The sequence below is a fragment of the Hippoglossus stenolepis genome, chromosome 8 (genome assembly GCF_022539355.2).
Source record: "Hippoglossus stenolepis isolate QCI-W04-F060 chromosome 8, HSTE1.2, whole genome shotgun sequence".
In the NCBI taxonomy this organism is placed as follows: Eukaryota; Metazoa; Chordata; class Actinopteri; order Pleuronectiformes; family Pleuronectidae; genus Hippoglossus; species Hippoglossus stenolepis.
The window spans coordinates 20,406,933-20,417,197 of NC_061490.1; the positions used below are offsets into that span (position 1 = coordinate 20,406,933).

Consider the following 10,265-nt stretch of genomic DNA (forward strand, 5'->3'; position numbering starts at 1 on the left):
ATGTTAAGTTCCTAATGTCTGCATTTGTACGGGATATTTGGTCCCTTGTATGGTTTTAACTCCAATACAATGACCTACTTCTGACCTATCTGACTTAAGAAAAAGAAAAATCTAGTCTATGACATGTTTTTATATTGAGAATTTTCTAATAAAAAAAAATCTCTGAGCAACATCAGCAAATAAGAAGCTTTACTGTTGCACACTGATTGTGTGGAGAAGATTTGTTTCTGGAAGTACAGGGAAGTTTTTCTCATGAAGATGTAGAAAAGGCAATCATTCATTAACACTCTCAAAGCTCAAACTGGTCTCTGGTGAGACATGAGTCTGAATAACATGTGAAATCAGTTTTTATTCTAGAATACTTTCACTAACCTCTCTGAATGTCCAACTCTGGAAATTCATAATATCACACATAGGTTGGCCTGCATATGACCAAATGTAAAGTAATGCGGAAGCTGGAAAGACTGTTCAGGCTCATCTCTTCTGCAGCTCTTCTACCTTCCTCTATTCCAATACTAACAGCCTACTATGTTCTTCACTAGGCAGCTGAATCAAAATCTACCTGCAGATCCAATAAACCAAAATGTCAAACCCAGTGGTCACCAGTCAACCAGGTGCAGGCGGCTACGGGACAAATGTCCAGACAGGAGAGTGGAGCACGGGCCTTTGCTCCTTCTGCAGTGACTTTCTTGTCTGTGAGTACAAATCCAAGATGACCCGTTTTGACATCGTGTATTTTCTTTACATACACCAAAGACACAGATGGCATCACTTCTGAGACACAGAAACTTTTCCTCTTACATAGTCATTGTATATATTTCTATTGTGCAGGTGCTCTTGGCTGCGTGTGTCCACTTGCACTGAGCTGCTACACCGCGGATAAGTATGGAGAAAACTGTTGCTTGGGTTGTGTGCCAGGAGGATTGACAGCCATGAGGACTCATATGAGACTGACCTATGGTATTCAGGTATGTCACTCATTAAAAAACAACGTAACCATGTTTGGCAGTTATGTCTTTGGTTTTGTACAGAAGAAGTAATTTCAGTAAAGACAGGCTCTTGTGAAAGACAGAAATTTCATGAACTCAGGAAATGTTGGGTGTTCCTTGAGATTGACAAACCTGAATTGCAGCATGTTTTGTAATATGGAGTTGACATTCTATGTTTTGATTTATCCTTTCTTTTGAACCATAGGGAACCGTATGCAACGATGCCTTGATGTCTTTTTTCTGTGGACTTTGCGAGGTGTGCAGGATGGCGCGAGAAATCCGCATCAGGAATGGAGATGTCTCACAGTAACAAGACACAGAGCATTCTGGGCTGCTCGACAGTATTTCCTATTTGTTAGTGATGCCCTGCCGCTGTGTAATGTGTTTACTTCTGTAGCTTTTATGCAAATAGGAAAATGCAGAGCAATTAATGAAATATGCAATATTTTTACCTTTAGCTTTATACTGTGTGTCTGTGTAACACTGTGACTATTTTACTACTATTTGGCACCATTGTAAATAAATTACATTGTTCACTCATTTTGTTTCATGTATTTTTTTAATGTGGGAATTACATAACAAGTTCCGATGTGCCATTACTCTAACAAAAACATCCTTTATTAATATGTTTTTTATTAACAAACCGGTGATTCCCAAACCTTTCGACTTATGACTCCACCTCCAGATTTTTGTTTTATTGTATTGTATTGTAGATATTATATTGTATTACATTGTATTAAATTGTATTATATTATACTACTTTGTATCATATTGTATCATATTATATCATTTTATATATATTATATTATATTATATTATATTATATTATATTATAAACTGACAGTAACTTTCACATCCGTCTGACTCCTCCCTCTTTGTTTACGTCATTACGCACAACGCTCTGATTGGCTGTTGGCTTCGTGGCCTGGCAACCAGAGGAGTCTTTAATAAACAGATCCCGGCAGCAGATGCTAGTCGAGCTAGCAGCGTCTTTAGCCCCTTCTGTTTTCTGGAGACATCCAACCGTCCACCATGTCTTCAAGGACTCTGCCACTGCTCTTCATCAACCTCGGCGGGGAGATGCTGTACATCCTGGACCAGCGGCTCCGAGCCCAGAACATCCCCGCGGACAAAGCTAAGAAAGGTAGCTAGCTTTAGCAGCTAACCAGCTAACAACACAAGTGTCACCACCCCGCAACGTTAAAATGCGACAACTGCACCTTCAGTCCAGACGTGTGTTGTCAAATATACACATAAAGACAATTAATCAGTCCAGTGGTTGTCTTAGCTAAATCCACATGTTTTCATTAAATCCTAACTCACACAGACATCAGGTTATTTTGAATGAGACAACAGCACCTGAACAAATCTGTAATTATAATTCCCAGTGGTCCATTGTTAGTAGATGGGGGGAAATTATATGCTTACGTTTTATGGCACTAAAAATAAAGTGTTCTCAGAAAAAAGGCAATGAATAGTATTGAATTACTAATTCTTATCACTGATAGTTTTATGAGTGTTGAGGTCTTGCTGCAGATACATTTGGTTCAGAATCTGAACATCTTAAGTGCCTAAAACGTTTGCACACAACTGTATATTCACTTTAGGAATAGGATCATATAAGTCATATCACTGTATGATGAGAATTTTAGCATACAACCACAATATATGATGTCCTCTGATTGTTTTCAGGATATTGTTGAATTTATCTATCTCCTTTTTTAATTCATAAAGTTTCCACAATAGTTGGCTGGATAGAGGATGACAGAAGGAGAGGTATTTTCACAGAGCTTCAGTACAGTCATGCACTCAGTAGCTTTTCTCTCTGCTTTGGCCTAGACTGAAACAGCCGGCTCCATACACAATGGGACTCGATAGATGAACAACATGAGAACTTGCACTCAAAGATTGGCTCTTAAATGATTTTTCTGCTTATCTGTACACACAGATGCAGCCTTTAGTGGTCGGGGTGCTAACATGCTCAAGATCTGGCCACAAATATGTTTGGCTTTGAATAGTCAGAGGGACTTTTTTAAGAAGCAGTGATCAATATCTGTAAATTCTACGTATCTTATTAAGATTACACGCAACCACACTGGCCTATATGTTGCACGTCACAAACCGTGCTCTACCTGTCACAAGAACATGCAAATTCCACTTGTTCTTTTAGATATATCAAGAAGCTTTGGGTCACCATACTTTCTCTGCCCTAAGAGCAGACCCTTTTTTTAAATTTTAGTTTAACTTTGGCTTCCTTATGGATAAGTAGCACAACAGATATCATATCCCAGCCTTGCTGCATCAACTTAGTGTGTTTGCTCACTCTGGAGCAGATCAGATGGAGCAGATCTTTCTGTCAGTTGCAACAGTAATTGACAGCAAGGCATCGCAACACATGAAAAAACATCTGAGTGGAGTCCAAACATCACCAAGCGGTGGGCCTGCTAACAAGTAGGATACATGCTTATGGCTTTCCACGCGGCTGCTTTGTTCGGGCCTTTGGGATTAGGCTTTGGATGAAATGGTTTCGGCCAACGTACAGTGTAGTATAGAAAGCTCATTTGCTTGCCGCTGAGCCTTTCCAGTGTGGAGAGAACATGTGTCTAACCTCAGTTAACCCTTGTGGACTTTTTCTGTTTGTGCTGTTTGCCTCACCAGTTATGAATGACATCATCACCACCATGTTCAACAAAAAGTTCCTGGAGGAGCTTTTCAAGCCGCAGGAGCTTTACTCCAAGAAGGCCCTGCGGACTGTGTTCGACAGGCTGGCCCACGCATCCATCATGAGACTCAATCAAGCCAGCATGGACAAGGTAGTGGATGGTTATTAGCCGCCAGTTATATACTATTTAGTGTTTTTCCTAACCCATCAGTCCACATATCAATCATGTTCTGCCATCAACAGCACAGTGTTCCCAGTTTGTGTTACAGCATCTGTATACACACAAGAGCTGCATTTTAAAATCAATGAAGCTTTGGATCTACGTGGCATAAGTCTACACATCAGTCAGAGCGAATACGCTGTATGTGGCGCCCCCTGTTGTTCATTATACACCAGCAGTCTCAGTTTATGGATTTACGAATACATAGGAGAATTACCTCATGCTTGTTTTCCTCTTTACAGCTCTATGACTTGATGACCATGGCCTTCAAGTACCAGGTGCTGCTATGTCCCAGACCGAAGGACATCCTCTTAGTGTCCTTCAACCACATGGATGCCATCAAGGACTTTGTGAAAGACACTCCCAGCATCCTCAGCCAAGTGGATGAGACTTATCAACAGCTCATAGAGGTACAACACATGTGAATTCACTGTCTTTAGTGGTAGCAACATTACACATTACGCACATTTCAGCACTTCCTGAAGTGTGCTGCAAGTGAACTAGGTCAAATGATGAAAGATATAGAATGCAGAAAGCAGAAAGGCTCCAAATACAAACTATACATAACTATACAAAGAGGAACAAGAGGAGAGGGAAACCTGACTACGAGTTTGTGTCCAGCTCTAAAGTACTCCTCTTTTCACCACCTCACATGTTTCCAATTCTTTTGTTTATTTTTACTTTTTAGATGTATACGCCCATGTGTAGCGGGGAATTCCAGCTGATTAGACAAACTCTTTTAATCTTCTTCCAAGACATGCATATAAGGGTAAGTCCATCATTTGAATCAAGTGGAGGGTATTTCTCAGTTAATATTCTTTTTTTGGGTTTGCGTTTTATTTAAATTTTCTCACAAGCCTTTTGCTGTGTGTCCTGTTCTATTCCAGGTGTCCATTTTCCTAAAGGACAAAGTACAGAACTCTAATGGCCGCTTTGTACTTCCCATCAGTGGCCCTGTGCCTCATGGAACACAAGTCCCAGGCTTGATAAGGTACCACTGTAAACAACACTTATCCCCCACCACCAAACAATCTGGACTCTACAGGATGATAGAGATAGTGAGATTAAACATGTGGCTTCAAGTAGAAGACACATTACTGTTTGCTGTTTTGTCTTTTCTGATTGTACCCAGACTGTGTACTCTCATGTTAAGTAGGCCCGTCTGCAGCTAATTGCATTACACAGGTTTTATCGAACAAGCATTTACATTCTAATTTTAGATGTAGTGCACGTTTACCTTGTAAAGAGTTACTCAAGTATTGTATGTCAGTGAAACTTATAGGATATAGACAAAGTAAGCACACACGTGTTCATTAGAGCATCCTGGCTTCGACACTGTGAAAGTATTCAAAGCAACATATTTTGTGTTTGTGTTTCTGGTATTTCCAGGATGTTTAGCTGCACGGGGGAAGAAGTGAACAGGCTGAAGTTCACTAATGGAGGAAACTACACCGCTGCTACTCGGGAAGGATCTTTTGAGATATTTGGAGACAGGGTCACCAAACTAGGCACAAACATGTAAGACTTTATGCAGTGAGAGTTGGTTATTTAATGGTTATCATCCAGGCAATGGGTCTCCAGTAATCCATCATGCTTTTTCATTTTTAAAGAGGGGATTTTCTGCGTATTATACCTGTATCGATGACAGAAAAAAGATAACAGGAAATGAGTAGAGAAACAGATGTGGAACAATGCAATCATATAGGGATGTTACCTGTCACGGCCGTCACTTTAACCCTTTGATCTATCTATAAAGTGTCTGGGAGTCCTCAGCATTTAAATTGTGTTGTTTAACATTCGATATTTTCAGATGACATCCAGGAAGGTGCAGCGTAGGGAAGTTAACATCACTCTGTAGAACTGCTTAAGTCTTTTGGACGAGTGACTGTGTATAAGATTAAATCAGTCAGCCTATTAGCACTTGACGTAGCTGCTAATTTATACAATGATAATCTAGATACAGTACTAATACAGTATATGGATGACACAATGAAAAATTACCATATAAATTACATTTGTTCTACTTTTGCAGGTTATATTTGAAACTGCTGACACGCATGTTGACTCTGTGTGTCTCATCTGTTCTTCCAGGTACAGTGTCAGCCGTCCAGTGGAAACCCACATGTCAGGAACATCTAAAAATTCTGCTCAGAACACTAAGGTGAAACTGGTTTACTGAAAACAAGCACCATTAAGCTTTTTCAATACATAAGTTCCATTTTAAAGTTTGATTCCATAATGTTTTAAAGCTGTACATTGCCAACATAACATGCACATGAACAGGAATTTGTTGAAGTGACCCGGATCTACTCTACTTCCTATTGCACCATCAACAAGAGCAGGATCTGGTTAACAACAGGTTAAATATAAATATACTGAAGTAAACAATCCAGTGTGTTTCAACAGGTCAATGCTGCTCCCAACCCTCTGGCCAAGGAGGAGCTGAATCTGTTGGCCAAATTAATGGGAAGGTTAGAAGATCCGAATCCAGGAAACACAGACAGCGGTTTCCGAGTCAACCTCTTTGCCACCGATGAGGAAGAAGAGTGAGTCCTTTCATTTGTGTGTGTTGTTTGACACATGATCAAATTCAGTAATTCTCCTTGTGTAAGAATATATTTGACTTATTTTAATTCCTGACATTGTGAATCTCCTTTATAACAGAGAGGCGTTAATATCAAGACCAGATGAGCTTTCATATGGCGTCATTAAAATCCAAGCAACAAAGGTAAAGCTTACTTATGTAACAAACTTTTTATTTCATCAGAAAATAATTGTATGTCCAGTAATAGTGGATGAAAATGAAAAATGTTATTGCACATTTAGTGACAAAAGGTCTGAACATACATCTGTCATCCAAGGACAAGTGCTCAACCCACAACATTCTTTTTGGCCCAGACTGTTGACAGTGTCCCTGTCCCCATCTCTGTCCTCTTTGTAGCCATGACAGTTTTTTCAGGTCACAGCTGTCAGGACATATTGCGGAACTGCTCATACTATTGAATCCATCACAACCCCCATCATCCAACTCCATGGCCAAATGTTGCTCATCACATTGCTGGACTTAGAGTCAATTATCAGATACGTGAGGGTTTGCTAGTCTCACAGGATTTACTGTAATGAGGTATAAGTGCCTGTGATGTCCACTCCAACCTTGTGATTGGTGGATAACCTTTTCTTTCAGGACCTACAGGCCAATGCTGAGCTGGCCAAGATCATGGGAGAGTTCACGGTGTCGGGAGATCAGTCTCCCAGCGCCAGCAGCAAAGGAGATGACCTTCTGGCCATGATGGACGGTCTGTGACACGTCACCTCGACAGAAATGCCCAGGGGATGGAGAATAATGCATCGCTGGCTGTCTGCTCTTCTGTAGACCAGTCTACTGTCCGAACCTGCAACAACACCACAGGAACCTCACGTGCAGCCAGAAAAACCTTCTTGTTTGGGTGGTTTTAAAATGCAGCTCTGAGGTGTGTCAACCTACTGTCTATGATCCACAGTTGATTTGCATAGATAACCTAGCAGAGCATTCAATATAGTGCATACCTCCACCAACGGCCCTATCTCGCAATCTTAAGAAAGGGATTAAAAACTCCACCCTCCACCCTCTGTCCGGATCCAAGCTAAAACATTTAAGCGGCTGAAAAAAAAAACCACTCCCTCATAAAAACTGATTTAGATCCTGGATTTGTAGATCCACATTGCACACATTTGTAGTGTGTCCCCTAAATATGCATTTTTTTTCATTAAGATCCATGAATTATTTCCTGGGAAGTCTTTGAAAATCTGAAAAACGCCCTACCTTGCAATGCTAAAGAAAGTGATACCTGGATCCGCCCTTTGTCCAGATCCTCAACTAAATTAAATTGGTTCTTTCTTGGCCCTTTGTTGAATATGTATATGTGGAATAACAAAACTTTGTTTGTCTAATGTGACGGTGTCACATTTTTTTAAAAATCTGGCTCAGACTGCGCTGCTGTACGCAAAATATTCCAGTAATTTGACATACGGTCATGTATTAGATGATTTTCAGGTTTATAGTCCATAAATCTGTTTTTTATTACAGTGTAAAGAGGAAGTTTGTTTACTTCTGCTGTATTCTCATGATTAAATGATGATGGGGGGGAGAGAGGAAACCCAAGTGCTCTTTCTATCATGATTGGAATTCCCTCAAAACTTTATTTTGATAAGAAATATATTTATGTAACATCATCCTGTCCTACCTTAAAATGGTAAGAGAAGCAACTTGTAAGACATGTTCCACCACCCTGTGATGTCTCTGAATGTTCAGAAATGGCCCAGAAATTGGCTCATTGATGGGTACTTGATTATAATAGAGAAAAATGCAATATAAAGAACGGTGTAATATGTAAATATGTTAATTGCATACTTTATTTATTTCAATGTATAATTTTCTGTGTATAGGAGTGCATATTGCTGCAATTGTCAAATTGTTGAATGTGCAAGGCCGAATTTTTAATAAATTGTTGAATAAATTTGTTATCGGACTGGTATTGATACAACACATCGTTAAAAATAGAACAAACCCTGTAACAGCTTGTTGTAGTTGATGAGCTCTAACAGTTGGGGGAGCTGTCAAACCTTTCTAAAAATGAACGTGTTGTTACTGACTAACACGCTTTCACAACAGTCACAGAATCTTTCTTAATATGGTCATAGATGTGCTCAAGTTTTAAAGGTTTATTTATTTTATCTCTAATCCACCTTTGAAAGTGTTGGACTCTGACATGTGAATAAACAAATGTGTGATTGATTATATTTATTTATACTGTAAACACATGCTCTCCCACCAAACCAGATCGTTATAAGCCATCTGCTTGAATACCATCCACAATTAGACTCCTGTGATTCTCCCACATTCTACAATGGGAATTGCTATAGCAACAGATATCTGTATGCACGATCATGTGTGTGCAGTCTGCCTGCATGTGTGAATCAAAGTGAGAGCGACAGTCTGCACTCCACGAGTCAACCACACACACATTCAGACAAGGTGCATACCTTGCAGGTAAAACATGCTGAGACACTTCTCTGAAATGATCTGGGGGTGGAGGATTATGATGAGGTCTTCCCAATAATTTTGGCAAAGGAGAGAAAAGAAACACTACAGCATGTGCCTCGAGGATACTCCCTCCAAGCAAAACAAACAGAAACCAGAGCTTGTCATCCTGCAAGACGCTGCGCTGAGGTCACCTGAGCTCACAAGGAAAATAACCTTTCCCGTAAAGATTTGCAAAGTGCCTATGTATTTGTCAACCTTGATTATTCTATCTAAATGACATAGTGAAAAAAACTACAGAATGTGATTTCTAAGATAACAGTCTACTATTTTTTCCTTTTTAAAGTTTGAAAAGTGCGACAAACTTTGCTCCAATGGGCCAAAATTGATATTTCAAAAATATAAGAAGACAAACATAAAGTCATTAAAGTTCAGTCAACTTCCTAAAACATGTCAGAGGAGCATCTGAAACCTGTTTCTCCCACAGACCCAGCATTTCGAGTTATGATTCAGTTTCCTCTGAGTGGGACTGTGGGCAGGACACTGTAAAGCCACAGGCTGACAAGTGTTTCATGTGGCCGGGGGCATGTGCTCTGCTGAGTCAAGGCAGGAAGACGAGCAACTCAAATAACACTCTGCCATTTAGGTTGGCCTCTCTGTCTGTCACACCTGCCCACTGGTTTGAAAACTGATAACAGTGGGTGGGATTTTTAAGGTTAATCATGGAGGCTAAACTGAGAACACAGGTGCGCTTCACTAAATGTCATTCAAAACTATACATGCTGACTAAACGAGTGAGGAATTTGCTTTTTTGGTGAGCTGAAACAGTGGCTGTGGGTTTCCAATGACACCCTGGGGAATTTCAAGTCTCAAATATAGAAAAATAAATGTGATTATCAGGTTCAGTTCCTTTTTCTCAAAGGATTTGCTACAAAAGCGTTAAGCTTACAAAAAATGAATACAGAAGAAAAGAACTAAAACAAAAAACATACATACAGAAAAGGTGTAGGCTGAATTAACATAACTGCATTAACTCATCATGCCTGCGCTCATACCAGAGAAATTCAGCTGGCAACCCCATTAGGTCCTAAAATAATTCCAGAGAATAAAGATGAGGAACCCTGATTCAATTCCGTGTTACATGGCTTCACTGAGTCATATTGATCATCTGAATATAAAAATAACTTCAGTAGATCCTTGTATGAACTAAAGTTTTAGCAGCCAGCACTCTATATGTGCATAAAAATAGTCAGGCCCGTGGCAGGTGAATGTTATGGTTTCCATAAATAGAAATTACTTCACTTAGGTCGTATGGACAGAACCTCCACTTACTATTTTTTTTATCGTTACTATTCAATGACTAATTCAATTTTT

At 39.7% G+C, this 10,265-nt stretch overlaps 3 protein-coding genes across 4 annotated transcripts in view; 2 read left to right on the forward strand and 1 right to left on the reverse strand.

The window, feature by feature from the left end:
• The window catches only part of LOC118113339 (B-cell receptor CD22), a 1,629,935-nt gene that overhangs the window by 87,540 nt on the left and 1,532,130 nt on the right, over window positions 1-10,265 (reverse strand). The gene's annotated exons all lie outside the window — the stretch shown is intronic.
• LOC118113408 (cornifelin) lies at window positions 116-1,529 on the forward strand. The gene is made up of 3 exons (XM_035163119.1): window positions 116-695; window positions 832-968; window positions 1,195-1,529. The coding sequence occupies exons 1-3, from the start codon at window positions 584-586 to the stop codon at window positions 1,297-1,299; spliced, it is 354 nt and encodes a 117-aa protein (XP_035019010.1). The 5' UTR covers window positions 116-583; the 3' UTR covers window positions 1,300-1,529.
• oscp1b (organic solute carrier partner 1b) lies at window positions 1,917-8,367 on the forward strand. Of its 2 annotated transcripts, XM_035163054.2 has the most exons (11): window positions 1,917-2,133; window positions 2,724-2,765; window positions 3,648-3,802; window positions 4,114-4,281; window positions 4,560-4,640; window positions 4,759-4,862; window positions 5,261-5,389; window positions 5,963-6,032; window positions 6,278-6,417; window positions 6,536-6,599; window positions 7,056-8,367. In XM_035163054.2, exons 1-11 carry the CDS (start codon window positions 2,022-2,024, stop codon window positions 7,173-7,175), a joined length of 1,185 nt encoding a protein of 394 aa, XP_035018945.1. In that variant the 5' UTR covers window positions 1,917-2,021; the 3' UTR covers window positions 7,176-8,367. The 2 variants fall into 2 exon arrangements, with proteins under 2 accessions (XP_035018945.1, XP_035018946.1); XM_035163055.2 differs by lacking the exon at window positions 2,724-2,765.